Consider the following 17403-nt stretch of genomic DNA (forward strand, 5'->3'; position numbering starts at 1 on the left):
TTGAAGTAACTTGACCAAATTCTTTTTACCAATCTATGACTCTAAGAATCTGTCTCTATATACCAATACTACATTTTCATCACGGGAAACTTTTTAAATTTTTCTCAAATCAAAAATCAACCCATAGACGGTCTACTTTGACTTTTCCCGGATAATATACAGATAGGCTTTAAATTCTATTAAAGTCAATCTCTTCAAATCATATTTAAAACCTGTGATAATTCCTCAAGCATTATTTTCCCTTTTTCTCCAATTATTTGATTAAATAATTCAATTTTGGCTAATATTTATAATTAGCCAAACCTTGGGAATTTCAACAAATTGCTCTAAGGGTACTTTTGTCATTTTTAGCCTCATATGGCCCCAAACCTCATTTCTCAATTTTTAGGAATCATCTTATTGAAGTTTTCAGCACAACCTTTGGCCCTTAATCATCTCCAGTTCCCATACTCAAGCCCTAGAGACTCCATAGAGTCTCTAACTTGCCTATCTCATTATTTTAGAAAATGCTTATTTTGCGGTTTAGTCCCTGAGAATCCTATCTTCTTTCTAGGGAACCTCTGAAACTCCTACAAAAGGGCTATGCTAGCCTGCCCAGTTTGTGCTAATTCTGGTATTTCTAAATCCAAAATTTGGAATGTTATAGAATCTGACTATGAGATTTGGTGAGCTTAAAGTTCACATCCCAAACTTTAAATGGAGTAATAGATCACCTAATTTGGAGCAATGCGATAAAAGTTATGAATTTTTCAAGTTATGATAAAAAGCTAGCAATTAAAAATTGACCAAATAAACAGTGGCTTTTACAAGAAAAATGGAGCCCGATGAGTAATAGACAAGTGAGTATTTTTCCTACATGAGGAAGGAAAGAGCTTCAAATAGAACTGGGAAGCACCTTATTTCGATTTTTCTAGATTTAGTTATAAATTTCCAAAATTAGCTAAATCCTAAGGTTACCAAATAAATAGTTACCCGAGAAAGTAATTTTTCAAACTATGATTTTCTAAGCCTAATGTAACGCAATATGGTTCCATTTGACATATTTTGGCTCCATATATGATCATAACGTAAGGTGTTACATAGAGCTTCTATAAAGTTACTAAAGATGACAATTTTGCGATAACCATGATAAAAGTGGTGCATTTTAAATTGGGCTAAACATCATTTCTACTTTCAAAGCATTTCAAAAAGAGCTGAGTATTCAGAATGTTTTTGGCTCAATGTCGCCCAAAATGTGTTAAAAAAGGAGTAATATTTCCTCGTCCATTAAAAATGTTAAAATGTTAATGTAAGTTTTTTAATGGTTAATATTAGCTTTTAACAAAAAGGGCTACATTGCTCTCTTTTTAATATTTCTGAAATGACGTTGAGCCCAAAAACAAAAACTTGTGAATACCCATAGCTTCTTTATCAATACTTCTAGGACAAGAATAACCCTTGACTCTTTTGAATTTGATAACAATATCCTAGTTGATGGAGTATGGGAAGGATATGTTAAGAATAGGAGAGCTTGGCTGATAATTTACAGAAGCTAATGAAGGCTTAGTTATTCATCGCAATGGATTTGTCAGATGATAAACAAGATAGGAAAGTGACTTATCAAGCCTAGAACTAGTGGAAACCTGCCTTGTCTATCTTTGTCTCTTATTTGATACAATGCTCAATTTTGCAAAATTCAGATAACTTAACTTTGGTTATTCTTGGAGAAAATGGTGTTGGGAAACTTAGTTTAAAATCAACTTTCCAAAAGCAACTTTCTATTTTGGGTTAAGGTACAAATTTGCTCCGAACGTTTAAAATTGTAGCAATATTTTTCCCTACTGTTAAAAAAAACTAACATTGACATGCTATTAAAAAAAAAACTAACATTGAACGTTAAAATAATAATATTGACTATTAATATATTTAACGATAAGAGAAAATATTACTACTCTTTTAAACTTCTGAATGCCCAATGCTGCTAAATGAAAACTTCCGAATTTGCACCTTAATCCTTCTATTTTTGTCTTAGCATCAGTGATATCTCTAACAAGGATTTTTGAGTCTAAAAGATAGCTAAACATCACCAGGCTAGCGACGAGTCTAGACAAAGGGGATATATATGCTATAGATGTTTCTCTTTCCGTTTTGTGGAATGAATCATCTATTTTCTTCTCTACCTATATTATACTCCCCCAATTCTAAATATAAAACCCATTTTGCAGTGCAATTTGTACTACAAAATGAGTCTTATATTTAGGATCGGAGGAGTACCATGATATTTTGATGGGATAAGGTGTAAATTTATCCCTAAAAATTTTCACTTAAGTTCAGTTGGCACCCAAAAATTTTTTGTAACATACAAATTTGTCCTGAAAGTTTAAATCATAATGATATTTCCATCTAAAATGTTAGTAGTCAATATCACTATCTTAACAGTCAACGTTATTTTTCTATCCGTAGAGTGCATTTCAAGACAAACTTGCATCCCAAAAGAACTTCAAAGTGCCCACCTGAGTGAAACCTTCAACCTTTTAAGACAGGTTTACACTTCAACCCTATTTTGATATATGAAAATATATGGCAAGAGATTTTTGTGACAAGCTGTTAAAGGAAGTATTGTCATTAGAATCAGTTAGAAAAGAGACGATACTGCTAGTTGTATCTATTTCACTTCGATTTTCTCGAATGAATTATCTATTCTCTTCTTAGCTGGCACCATTTGGTGCTTTAATATCTTAATAGTAGCTCCAATATACCCGAATCATTATGACAAGGCACGCAAGGCCATCGCGCCAGAAAAATTCCTTGGTGGAATCCATACTAACTAGTCATTATGAATCCATACAAAGAGGGAAAGCACACAACGGTCCAAATTCCAAAACTTTCAAACACAAAAACATCCATATTCATCAAATTGCCGAGTTGGATGTTAATCAATCTTCATGTAAATGGAGAATTGTTGCTTGATCATATACTAGAACATCCTGAAGACTCCGTTATGCAGCTAGTACCTTATTGACCAATAACATATAATGTTCAGTACTGAAGTAATTTGTTAACAATCCAACGCATGGGATATTCTTCTGTTTTTGTAAGATTCACTTGAGGCAGCCAAAAGAAGAATGGATGTGTACATATCAGTTTTGATATTTGCAGCAGAAAGTAGGTATTCTAAGATAAGTGTATTGAATTAAATATTAATTTGATCATGAATAACCTTCTACGAGACATCGAGTTCTAGTATCTTGCATCACACGTTGGAGTAAAGTTGGATAGCTCGTAACAATAGCATCAACATGCTCAGACAACATCTTTTGCATGGATTCTTCATCATCAACTGTCCAGGCATATACCCTTTTTTTTCTCCTGTAATCACCAAGCAAAAATTGATCATCACACATGCACGCTTCGTTTACCAAGCTAATTCACAGATGCTTTACATGAAATTCACACCTGTGCAAGACTTTAACAAGCTTATCATCAATCAATGGATGATAGACACCAACAACCTCAGCATCTTTAATCCTCAACAAATTTCTTCTAGCCCCAGTAGATGGGTCTATCATAACAATGTAGCCTACCTGCATTATGACAGAAAAACATACAAGGAAATTATAGTGGATGACGAAACCAAGAGGTAAAATTCACAGTTCCACTATGATTTAATCTCCAGTAAGTGCTATCTGGTCTGATTTTGCAATCGTTAAAGTGACCAGTAAGATAACAGAAAACCAGCATGCCTTAGTGAAGTGATCAACAAGAATGCTGCTATTTGATTGTGAAGGCATATACTGAGATCAGAAATAGACCTTGTCCTTTCATTTTTCTAAGTTGATGACAAAAGTTATAGATGCCAAAAGTGGCACACAAGAATCCCAGGATTAATCTTTTATGTTTATGCAACCCTATAAATCATAAATAATTTAAATAGGAAATAGCCCAACATTCCTTTTCCCATGCCAGGTGAGATGCAAATGAGAATTAAGAAGAAACAAGAGAAAACAGTCATCTCACAAGATAACCAAACAGGCAAGCATTTTCAATTGCTTCTTACTGTGATATCTGATGACAGTTTAATCACATCCCTCGCCAAACTATCACTTTTAGCCCATACAAGGCAGTTTCCACAGTCCGTCCTTTCCACCTGAAACGATGTATTTCAGACTTGAGATTACCTTACTGGGCAAATAGAAAGATAATTAAAAGTATATTGTCAAATTTCTAAGGGGTGTTGTCTATTTCAATTGGATTCACGTATTTGTGATGCTTGCAGACTACTACATGATTTCAAGGGGTGCGGAAAACGGATTTTGATCAACTTTTAAGCTCTAACATATTAACATGAGAGTTCAAGTCTATGCTATAACCTACGCTTCATCAATTTAGTAATATCAGTATCTTCTTTTCTTTCTCATGAGGAGTTGCGTGTGAGGAAGAAAAGAAGATTTAACCAACCACATCAATATACTATGTTGGCAGCGAAAGAGGAATTGGGCCATGGGCCTAAAAACCCTAACCCTAATTAGCGTTGATTTGAAATTTAAATCTATGATGTAATCTAGTATCTAGGGATATTATTCTGATTTCATCTTTATTATTTGAATCTGTATTTCCTAGGATCTAGGTCAATCACTAGGATTTCGGCTTATCACTCTCATCTATTAGGGTTTCTGTACTCTATTTATAACCAGCACCTCATTTGAATAAAAGTGAAGTTCAGAATCACTAGAGTTCTTCATACTACATACATCATCCTATAAAGATTGATAGCAAGAAAACACATGACTAGCAGAAAATCCAATAAGACAAGCAGATAATTTTTAAAATTCTTGTAGTCAAAACAAATTGGAAAGGAAATTAAATTTCAAATGAATAAGAGATCAAAAGTCAACACTCAAACTCTGTCTTTTCATGGGAATCCCCATCATGTCAACTATACATACTTTTGACAGGCCACCAACTCATTGACAAACTTAGGACCAGATAGCAAAATGATAGGCCAAACAACAACTAGAAAATTACAAATTATGAAATATGGATGCCTAGGGTCTAGGAAAGGAGCATTACATACTTACAGCAGAAAGAATGTCTCTGGCAAGCCCATTTTCGTACAATGGTGGTCCAACCTTCGCATCTAGGATTATCTGCCTTACTGAATTAGCAATCGACTAAGACAATAAAATAATAGTAAGAGACTAGCCTAAAAGTATTATAGGAAAAATAAAATGTAAAACAAGAAAAGGCAATGAATAACTATAGCAATTGACCACAATTCAAAGAGGTAAGCAAAACAAAGGGAGGCTGAGCAGGAATATTCAATTTTTTCAATCCTGTAATAATACCTTCAGTGCCTCTTCAATGGTAGCTATACCTTCATCGTTCAACTTGTCCACAGATTGATTCAAAGCACTAAGCTCCCTTATCTGCAGAAACAAGCTGAACAGAATCTTAGTCGATGTTACTCTTAGCAAACCTACAAACAATTTCTTATTAAGAGAAAAAGCAAAGAACTTCAGAATGTAATATCAATTAATAGAGACTTTGGCATAAAATGACCTAGTACAAGATTCATGAAAAATGAAGGCCCATTGGCTACAAGAGATGATGCAATAGTGTCTTTACATCATACCACTAGATCCTGGCCAATTAAACTACTAAGCCAAAAGGTGACAAAATCAGTAATTTCAGCATTCATTTTATTTTGTAGACAATGGTTGATCAAACTAACAGATTCAAATTAAACGATTATTTTAGGTGATTAATATCTTGCTATAGAATTTTCATATACTAAGGGCCCACTTGGTTCAATTCCTTGGTCCTTAGATATGGTTATGCAATGCATTACAATGAAATGCAATGCAATCTTTATTACCATTAATGTGTTTGGTAGCTTATTAAGAAGATCAGTCAAAAAATTATCTTTTTAAATTTAACCAGATAAAAATAATAATGAAAAGCCTATATTGCCCTCAATAAAAAAGCAAAGAAAAACTTAGCATATCGCCCAAGAGCCATCTTCAATCCCTCTTCCACACCGTTTTCAGCAACACTAGGGATCTTCCCAGTTGCTGGCTTCCCATTCTGTCGTGTGGTCAATATATTGGGAAGATTCATGTAATGACTTCCCTTTCTAATGCTGAAATAAGCCACATGGATCTTGTTTCCACTAAACGGTTTCTCCTCTGATGCGGCTTCAAGGATTGAGATTAGCCACCCTGAACCCGACCTTGGAGCATAAAGAGCTTTCATAGAGTAACTGGGTCAACATGGCATGTTCTGTATAGCTTTGCAAAAGGAGGAGGATTATTCTAAGGGTTCATCCTTGATTTTAATTTCTAAAGGTTCATCATCGATTTTAATGTGTCAATCTCTAATATCAATTACCATTCTGGTACGAAACCTGCGATAAACAGTTTAGGATTTTTGACACAGGTTGCGACTTCCATTTGAAAATTGCTGATGCAATCTCATCAGCGATTGCTTCAAACAAGTGGAAAAATAAGACCAAAAAAAAAAAAAAAGTAAAGGGGAACCCAAGTAATACAATGAATGGAAGGAAGGAGACAACGAATGGAGATGGAAATAGACAAAGGAGGGTTTGGAGAGAAAGGGATGCAAAGGAGAAATGTTGAGGGCAAATGATGTCTTTTCACGAGTTATTGAGGATAAAATGGACATTTTATGAGGAATTGCAGCCCTGTGATGATCATTCATAGGGTCCCCATTAGGAATAGATATTACCCCCCAAAAAAAAAAGGTGCAATTTTTATTACCAGTGCAATCTCCTTTACCAGCATTACGCCCAACCAAACGTGTCATTTATACCAATGCAATAAGGATTACCATTGCATATATGCAATAGAATTGAACGAAACGGGCTCTAAGTTAGTATGAGATGTCTATATCCTACATCAATTGTATGGATGCTCTATAGAGTATTTAAGTACATTGGTTCTCCAACCTTAAGAGGTGTAGCTCTCAAGAGAGAATTTCCTATCCTATTGGAGTACCCGCATGTTGGTATCTGATGGAAGCTTAACTGATGTATTATCATCAGCTATAAAATATTAAGGATAAAATTCTGCTTAAACCAGAAACCTCATTGGGAGATTGACAACGTTTAATGAAGGAAACACAGCTTAGCTGCCTACCACAATGAAAACCCAAAACAAGTGACAAGAGGTACAATGAAACCTCACAGGCAGATCTCACCCTCCCTTTAGCATTTGAGAGGCCAACACTTCCCTAACTATTTTGCCATCCCCACATCCACATCACTATATGTTCGTTACATTGCTCCCCCTTTTCTGCCTGCTCACTACTCTTGTTTGTCTTTTTCTTCCTACTATAAACTTGGCTGACATCTCAGGCCCACCAATTGGTACATTACGAGGTCCAGACCTATCAGCATCAAAGCTGGTAATCAATAATTCTAAAAAGAGCTACATACCAAGGATTCGGATGGAACACAACCCTAGATAGTATTATCCAATAGTTAAAATCACATCCCCAAGAGTGTAGGTCTAATGGGAAGGGAATCTACAAAAGAGAAAGACAATCCCTGCTGCAATATCCCTGTGTATTCGAGAGACAGGCTCTATAAAGAAACTTCCCAAAATCATGCCTATCTCACATTCTCACAAGCCCACTCTCTTTCCTCCAACTATCATGTATAAAATGCCTTAATTACCCTTAGTATGTTTCCTAACATAAGCCAAACGGGGCTCTCTCACCCATCAGATTCTAACCAATGAGGAAGTTGAGTGAATTGTAGCGTGTATGGGAGCCAATTAATGAAAGCTAAGATAGTATGGGAGGCCTGAATTCCTGAATTCCACATTGGGAGCTCTCTGAGATATTTATGTGGGTTGATTCTTCTATATCAATAGCCAGATTTTAGGAGAGATTCCCCACCCTACCAGAGTGCTGATAAAAATTTCCCTTTTTATTTCAAACACAATTGTTACAATTTATAGGAGAACGTAGGCCACAAAAGGTCCAAACAATCACCATAAAAAAGAAACAAACATGAAGGTAAATAAAAACAAAGACTCATCTAGTATGAAACTTTTTTTTTTTTTTTTGTGGAGGGGGGGAATATAAAAGATCAGCCCATCAGTGACCCACAACAATCCTTACGGGACACCTCTCATCGGTTGTTAATAAACAAAATTAGCTAGTCTAACCTGATTTGCACTTAAGTGCCCAACCTTAGATGTAGTGTTTCTTGACATCCGCTGCAAATCCCTGACTGCATCAAGCAAGAATAAATATCTCTCTAGCCATAAAGCTAACTTTAGAGGCAATGACATGAAGCTGATAAGCCCATTAATATTTAGCAGATCCCAAAATGAACTAATAAGAATAATATCAGAGAAGTGCAAAATTATAATTTTCATACAGTTGACAAAAAATATAGTAGTCCATAAATTTGTATTTAATAGACGTGATGTCGATAACAGTGATATAGCATTTCAAATCTGGGACTCCAAACCTCAAATAAATCCAGTGAAATGCATCAGAAAATATTCAGTGAGATTTTTTATTTTTTATTTTTTTTTGGCCTACGCTGAGAAGGATCTATAACTAGTTTTGGCAATTTAAGGATTGTTGTGACTAATTCCTATAAGAAACTTATAAGCCAAAGTACCTATCATGGAGAGCAAACAAAACTCCATCAGAAGAACGAGATACATCAATCTCAATGCAGTCCACTTGAGAACGGAGAGCAGAGACATATGCAGCTATCTGTAAGAATAATCAGATACAACAAAGGAAGAACTATATCATATACAAAAACTCTACCATACAGATATGTTTTCAAACAAATAATTCTTTATAATAAAATGTGACAAATCCATATCAAATCAAAATTGAAGAAGTTAACCAAATAATCACCAGCCATTACAAAAATTTAAGGGATAAAAATAAATAAGTACATTACTTCAACATCACTCCCACTCTTAAATTAACTCTAACATGTGTATTAAAAAAAAAAAAAAATCCCTCTTGTCCCTTATATGAGATGCTTTCGACACTTTTCACATAGATTAAAAAGAGTTGTTAAATTGGTTTATCTGTCCAAAGATATCCAAGCATTCCAATTACACCGTTATCAATTAAAGAGATACCTCCTCAAGTTACGAGAAAGCTATTTTAAGGGAAAAAAGGCAACTTCTTTTGATATTTTAACTTGGCAACTCAAAATTTGGACCAGGTTTTATATATTGAACTATAAGTCATTACTCATTACCATTTAGTCTAACATCTATCATTTCCCATTTTGCTCATAAAACTTCCTAAAAAATTAATTTTGCATTGACCTAGAGTTTGGCCTTCTGTGAAAACTAGATAAATCCTCACGATTAGAATGTTCAATGAAAAGCAGAACGATGAGATTGTACAAAGTTTAGGGCAGTGGAGACAAATGAAAGCTTTATTAGGAGAATCTAAAAGAAGTTGGTTAGAAAATGGGGATAAAAAATGGGTGATAGTAGACAGAAAGCGAAGGAGGCCTTAAGAAAGAATGGTGAACCCATTGTTAAAAAACAATTTGTAAAATGAATCACGCCACTTAAGTACAAGAATTACTTTTGGCTCTATAATTCAAGACTCCATCATAGAACTGTGCCTAACGAACCAACATCATTGATGGCTGAACTTTTCCATACTCATTGCAACCGCCGTATCACATCCCTTTTTTCTCTTAGTGTTTGGCTCAAGGAAGAAGAGGGATGGGAGAAATTTTATTGGAGGAGAGACGAGGAGAAGAGAGGGTAGAGATTTAAATATCACCTTGTTTGGCTTGATGAAAAGGAAGGGGAAGGAAGAGATTTTAATGTTACCTTGTTTGGTTTAGGAGGAAAGGGGAGGGAAAATATTTTTATATAGACAACTTTGTCCTTATTTTAATTAATTTTTTTGAATTTTATAAGTATTTAATACAATATAATTATAAATGATATTTATACAAAATAGTTGCTATATATATACACACAATAATATATATTCAATAATTATGATTATAATTATTATAATACTTATATATCTATATCCAAAATTAATAATTAGGAGCCAAGAAAATTAGAATTCATATTACTATAGCGGTGCAGATTCACTTATAAAAAAAAGTACAAATTCAAAAAATCATCAGAGGCTAAATCAATGTATTAACATTCGATTTAGGAAATCAATATTCTTGCCCCACAAATCTAGAGTACAAGAGTGGGAAAATTACACAGGTCCCAAGCAAGACATTTTATTATTTTAAGGTCCTTTAAAATCATTAAATATATCTAATGTCCCAAGGGACTTTATAGCAAAAAAATTGAAATTTTCAATTACCTTCTTGCCCTTTTGATTAAACCCTAAACCATATGTTGTCTTTGCGAAACACTCTACCCGCTATCACTCTCTGCTCCACGCTTTGTCACTCTCTGCTCCACACTCTGTTGCTCTAAACTAGTTATATTAACAAATATTGCAGTATGTGTTAACAACTAATTAAAAAAAAAAAAAAACTAATGTCCACTTGCACCTTATACTTGTCATTGACAACTAAAAGAGTTATATTAACAACTATCACAGCACTTATTAACAAATAATATCCACTTATACCACACACTTGTCAGTGACAACTAAATGAGTTATATTAACAGCTATCACAGCATGTATTAACAAATAATGTCCACCTGCACTACACACTTGTCACTGACAACTAAAAGAGTTATATTAATAACTATCGTGGCATGTATTAACAACTAATATCCACCTATACCATACACTTGTCATTAACAATTAAACTAGTTATATTAACAACTATCACAGCACGCATTAACAACTAAACTAATCAGTGAGAGTAGCTTGGTAATTTCACAATTAGATTCTTTTACCCACAAATCCCTTGAGACTTCAGATTTAATTGGTGATTTCATGGGACCTCGTAGTAATAATTTCTCTTACCTGAGACTTGAATTTAATTTTCCCTACAAAATTTCATGTGGGACTTATTGTGGCTTTTCTGCTTTTTTTTTTTTTTCCGAAACAAGACTAGATGGATAATTTAGGAATATTAAACACTAGTATAGTAGTAATAACAATCCAAAATATTATTCCTTCCCTCCAAATCGCCCCAATTTTTACACTCTTTCTTGAGCTATTTTTAAAGCTCTTGAAGTGTTTTCACACGCTTCTTGCTTATCTTCGAGCCAAGTTTTATCACTGTCCTTTTGCATTTAATTCATGCTTTTTCAAAGTTTTTTTAATGACTTCTAACTGATTTTCATTTACCTTGGATCATGAGAAACTAGATATTATAAGAAACTATATTGATATTGTAGATAAATGAAGGGATCTGGGAAACCAAAGGAGTCGAAGAGCCTTGAAAAGCACCTTAGGGAGCTTAAAGTGAAGAAGGATGTAAGAATCCAAGTCAAGAAAAGAACTTGAAGGAATCACCTTCACTGTGTCCCATAGCCATGGCACAAGAGTTGTCTTGCCGCAACAAAGCCCTCGAGTTCTCAACAATGCTTCTCCATACCTCTTTGCTGTGGCAAAGAATCTGTTTCAAAACGCAGAGTTTCATTTATCTGACTTTAGGGGCTTCTAAATTAGGTTAAGGGCTCGAATTGAGGCAAGCAGCCACCATTCCTCATGCAGAATTAGTCTTACTCATTTCCTCTCAACTCTCCACCATTCCCAACCACAAATTCTTCATTTTTACCTCATTTCATCACCAATTTGCCATTTCTGAAACTGTTATTCTTCACCATTTCATCTCTACACCACCTTTCCACACCCATTTCATCTTTCATGGCTACCAAGAGGGCTAAAACCGATTGGAGCAAGATTGGAACTATGAGTAGCTGAAGTTGGTGCTCTTTGATGACGGGGATACAAGCTTGTGCTCATGGGCTATATTGGGGAGTTTCTTATTTCAATCTTTATAGTTATATGTGTTTGGACCTCTAGATTTAGGGTTGAATGTCATATTCACTACCTTGGATAACTGATAAGTTTTTCCTTGTGATTGATTTACTTGTATTTGAACTGAATGATGTAATGTGTTTCTGATTTATATATAGCTATATCTTTCTTAACCCTTGGCTTTTGATTGATTTGAAATGATTATTGTTAGTTGATTGATTGCCATTGACTCTTATGTGCTGATTGGTAACCAAGAGAGAGTATTGCATCATTCCCTTCATTTACACACTAAGTGGAAGTGGTTTTTCAATAGTGTTTTGAAAAGTGTTAATTCATTTTGATCAAAGTGATTTTTACTAATTCAAGCATTGGATCTAAATGATTATTTAGGGTTCTAATTAAGACTTAGTGGCTTTAAACTCCCAAATATTTTGAAAGAGCAAGGATAGCTCAATCCCCATTGCCAAAGACACTTTTATTAAAGCCCTTAATCCAAATAATTCCATTTCACTACTTTTATAACAAAAACCTCAAAAAACAAGTATTTCCTTTGCATTACTTCTTCACTTTGCTCAACATGATTTTCAACAACTAAATCCCAATTTTACAAGTTTTCTTAGACATTTACAGTGCGTTTGGTATGAAGGATTTAGAGAGGAGGGAAGGGAGAAGAAAGGATTTTAACCATTTTTCCTTCTTTGGCAACATAAAAATTTTAAGAAGGAAGGAAAAATGTTAAAAAAATTTCCCTCCCGAGAGGGTAATATTTTAGCTTGTATTGACTAATATGCCTCTACTATTTTCTAATAATTCCATGTTACCTTTCGGTGCCGAATTGTATGTAATTTGGTATACTTGTGGATTCAATCATGCCTATCCTCCTTAATTTATATGCTATCAAATATTTTTAAAAAAAAAAAGTTGTTATCAAATATATTTTAATTTCCAAACACAAATCAAGCACTCAAAACAATAAGTCATCTATGGTGTCTTTGAAAAAGTTATTTGACTACTCGTACCAATAGCACCGGGTAAAATGAAAGCTAGAAAAACATACTCAAATTAAACATCTTTACTTCATTAAACTAGATTTTCAATATAAATACAATTATAGTTATTGAATATATAGTAGCTATTAATTATGTATTATCATTATATTTATTTAATTTTGCTAATTATAAAAAGTTGATGTTATGTATTAAATGTTATTTATAATTATATTTTATTAATTACTCTATAAAGTTTGTAAAAATAACCTAAAAAATAATATAAACGCAAAGTTGTCTATACAAAAATGTTTTGCCTCCCCTCCCTTCCTAAACCAAATAAAGTAACATTAAAATTCCTCCCCTCCCCTCCCCTCATATTAATGCAAATAAGATAATATTAAAATCCCTCCTCTTCCTTTCATCTCTTTTCCCACCATTAAAATCCCTCCCCTCTAGTCCCCTCTATTAAGCCAAACACACCCTTAGCTATTAGGATTCGATTAAGGCTCCGTGAGTGAAATGACCCGAAGTTGTGCCACTATAGTGCAATCCTTAGTTAATTTATGATCTTGACTCCCAAGGCATTGGAATTCAGTCTAATCAGAAGAGGAGGGAAAATTTTCTCCCCTCCTAAAAATTTGTTCAATCCAAACAAGGGGAGGGGAGCAAAATCCCTCCCCTCCAAATCCCCCATACCAAGCATGGGAAACCCACCCATATGGTGCAGCTACAGTGTCAATTGATATATGCCTAAACAAGCATGGGAAACCCACCCAAGAAAACCATCACTCAAGGGAAAGAGCTTCATCAGCATACTCATCAAATCAAAACTTACAAATTTACACAAACATGTTTGAGAACTACAGAAAATATAAGCACAAATTAAAAGGAAGCATGTTGGGGCACCACAAACTTTGCAAGACAAGAAAGTTTTCTTTTTACCCATTTTTGCCATGGCAAGGCCGGTTGAGGAGATTTTACAAAGAAATAAGCAGAAGATTGAGCTCAGTCAACAAAATACAAACTCATGGCCAGAGAAATTCAACTTGATTGTTTCTTCTCATAGATAAAAGAATTAATATTATTGACGAAGAAAGGTTGCAAAGATTGGAGGCAGAGATGCAGAGAGTTAATATAGAAAAGACACTAAAGCAGCCAATTGTTAGGTTTAGGAAGGAAGAATGTAGGAATAGAGAGGGGAGAGGAAAAAGAGAGAGAGGGGAATACAAACTCTAGAATCAGAATCTGAAATTCTAGGGAGGGAGAGGCAATGATTTTCTCTGAATAATACTTCATTTACGTTGCAGTGGGCCTGCATAATAACCTTTTATGGTCTAATAAAATCATTTGCATAATAACCGAAAGATAACTATCCATAACTACCCATAACCGATAACAACTTAAGATAAGACAGCAAATAAATAACTGAAACAGAAAGATAACTACCCATAACCAACGACAACATTAAGATAAGACAGTAAATAACTAACCCATTTGGAATACACCCCTTAATCCTATGTTTCTTCCTAGAATAGACAAGAGGGCACTGATATCCATCACTAATACAAAAATGTTCTACTGAGCCAACTTATATCTCTATTAAGGAGACAACTTTTTTTTTTGGAAGGGGGGGGGGGACATGAACCAAATACCAATGAAAGGAAAAAGATCTCATTTTATACTAACCATACACTAAAAAGTAGCAGTGACACCATATTGCCAGAAAAATCAAGTCCTTCGTATGCACTTAGTGGTAGGGCAGTGTAGAAATACTTCAACTTCAAAGCAGCATATTAAACTTTATTTGGCAGTATCTTTAAAAATAAAAGATTTCATGGTGTAAACTTCCATGAAAATTAATTATGAAAAATGTAAAATTAATTGCTGTTTTAAGCTGTGTTTGTGCATTCTCAAGAAATTAATCTGGTCTAATATGCATGGTGGAAATATCTACAAGGTCCAGAGTATTTTCAAAATTTGTCGGGGCGGGAAGCTAACCAGGAAAAATCCAAACCTAGGGTGTTAAGAAGAGATATCTCTTCTTACCAATTGAGATAAACCTTGGGGTTTACAAATTATCTATGCAAAGATTATTTCCTGCAATAATTCTTCCATGTGAATTCCAGATGGATAAATGTTGTAGTCAAAATTTTCGTCGATTGCATTTCAATTGAGGCTTACGTATCAGGTCAAAACAATGTGATGGAGACCTAAGAAAGCACAGAGAAACACCACTAAAACAAATTTTTGTAGAGCGGAAGAACTATGACCCTTAAGTACCGTAGAAATTTCTGTTAGCTCCTCAATCAGGGCCTCATCATAATGATGTAGGAAATGAATCAATAAGATGAAAACAGAAAACATACTGTGTTAGGAAAAGCCTTAGATGAATCACCACCATGCGCACATACAAGAGGAGGATCCTTAAGCCAAGCACATTTCCTCAATTGCATCTGCATATTCAATCCAACAATTACATATAAATCATACGACCCTATCATAATAATCGTCGAACAGAAAAAGTGAACAACGGTTAAGAGTGTTCGCGAAGTTATCCTCTTAGAAATCCAAGTTTTATCTCAAATCATAAACAACGTAGATTTGCTTTGATGATAAATTCAAGGAAAATGAAGTGACTCTTTAAACCGGTTCTGGATGGTAATTGAAATTATCCTCTTAATTTATGATGCACTAATAATTGTAAATCGAAGGTACGCGATTGGGGATTTATATTTGGTTGTTTACGTCTGGGAATTAATAATTAATAATACCGTATTCTAGGATATTTGTGCTATCTATATATAATTGCTTATACAGAAAATATTATCTAATATAGGACTTCTAAAACTAGACGCGACGAAGATTATCACTTAAACATAGTGATCTAACAATTAAAGCCCAGATCTGGACATCATTTGAAGCGAAAAAGGACATAAATCTTCAATCCCACTCTGACGGAAAGTTTCCGCTATTCTGAGCCAAACATAAAATTGTGAATGCGCGCTATCGTTTTTGAATGTACACCGATTCACATCCATAGTTCATTTAGCTTCCAGACTACTTCTTTGCGCAGGAAACTAATTTGAATGTATAAATCCATAACAACTCAAAGAATAAGTCCGGTGGGGCGTGTTTAACAGAACGGAGATGGCAATGGGAGTACCAGATGAAGTCGTCTAAGACGGAAGTGGAAGAAAAGGGGAGGCAAAATAGCAAGCAACGCGAGACATATGATGATCGTATTGATGATCCTCCGGGAAGAAAATCTGAAGCGAAGCCGATTTCTGGGCCCTGGAGCACTGGCAGCGTTCGGGAATAGTTGTTGCCTCCTGCTAAATCTCAAAGCCATTGCCGCCCATGCCCGTTGGCCGTTGCTCGATCATACAATTTCTGTCCAGGCAAAGGGTTTACATAATTTTGTTTTTGGTCAGAACTCAGAAAAGAGTTTACATGGTGGTAATGTTAACGTAATGAATCGAAATTGGAGCAAAAAATAAAAATAAAAACTTGGAAAAGATGCCCAGTCAGTAATCAAAGTTCCAAAGACAAATTATTGATTAGAATAAAAATAGCCAAAGATACTAGGAAGAATAACATTTGAGACGTTCTAAATATATTCATTATCTTTTAAGAACTATGAAAAAGAAATATCGTAGTGTTTCACTGGAATTAAAATTTGAAAAAATAACAACAAAAAAACCTGAAAAATGTGATATCACCCAAATAGTTTCTGAATTAGCATAATCCCAGAAATTTGCATGGTCTAAAATAGAATTTTGAAATTCAAATAAAACTATACAAATGCTCCTATTTATAATTCCTACTCTGAAATTGGTAAAATAAAGTGAAAACTTGTTATTACTAGCTGAAATTTAAGAAATAAGAATTTTCCAAATATATGATTTTTTTTCTTATTTTCTTAAGTTTTTATGTTAAAATTGTGACTTGTTAATTTCTATTTTAAAAGAGGTAAAATGTATCCAAAAGTTGTTATTGTCGTTTGAAGTTTAGAAATTAAGATAATATCGATTTTTCAAGTCATACACATTTGTACTAGTTTTGACTACACTTGTCATTCACAAATTTTATATTTATATTGACTATATTTCATGGGTTATTAACAACTTTTGTTTAGCAAAGTCATTCACAATTTTTGTAACTGACTACATTTTATTAGATATTAACAATTTGTCCAAAAATATTCATTCCCTGCGGATGAACATTGGAATATTCCTTCCAACTACCAGAACATTCCTTTCGTAGGCAAAGGCAGCGGCGCCAACAGCTGCCGGCCAACTGGCCACTGAGATCTCCTATGAGAGGGTGAGAAACTTTTTTTAAAACAAGGGTATTTATGTATTTTTAATTGAATTTTAAATTTTCAATTTAGATTTCTATATTTTTTTTTAAATTAAGCATATTGGGAAAACCTATGAGAGTGCTTAGCAATTTTGAGATTTTGTATGTATCATTTTACAGTTTAAGTTGTTTTTTATTTCATATTCAT

General features: G+C 34.1%; 1 protein-coding gene across 2 annotated transcripts; it reads right to left on the reverse strand.

Annotated features, from left to right (window-relative positions):
- Window positions 1-2927: 2927 nt before the first annotated feature.
- LOC114755650 (glycerophosphodiester phosphodiesterase GDPD4-like) lies at window positions 2928-16309 on the reverse strand. Of its 2 annotated transcripts, none has more exons than XM_028944513.1 (9): window positions 16060-16309; window positions 15263-15349; window positions 8633-8730; window positions 8193-8229; window positions 5325-5405; window positions 5058-5150; window positions 4037-4126; window positions 3436-3563; window positions 2928-3348 (listed from the first exon to the last, which is right to left on the reverse strand). In XM_028944513.1, exons 1-9 carry the CDS (start codon window positions 16243-16245, stop codon window positions 3189-3191), a joined length of 960 nt encoding a protein of 319 aa, XP_028800346.1. In that variant the 5' UTR covers window positions 16246-16309; the 3' UTR covers window positions 2928-3188. The 2 variants fall into 2 exon arrangements, with proteins under 2 accessions (XP_028800346.1, XP_028800345.1); XM_028944512.1 differs by having other exon boundaries at window positions 8169-8229; window positions 16060-16308.
- Window positions 16310-17403: the final 1094 nt, after the last annotated feature.

This window comes from Neltuma alba, unplaced genomic scaffold (assembly GCF_004799145.2).
Source record: "Neltuma alba isolate B1F8T4 unplaced genomic scaffold, ASM479914v2 tig00010307_pilon, whole genome shotgun sequence".
Classification (NCBI taxonomy): Eukaryota; Viridiplantae; Streptophyta; class Magnoliopsida; order Fabales; family Fabaceae; genus Neltuma; species Neltuma alba.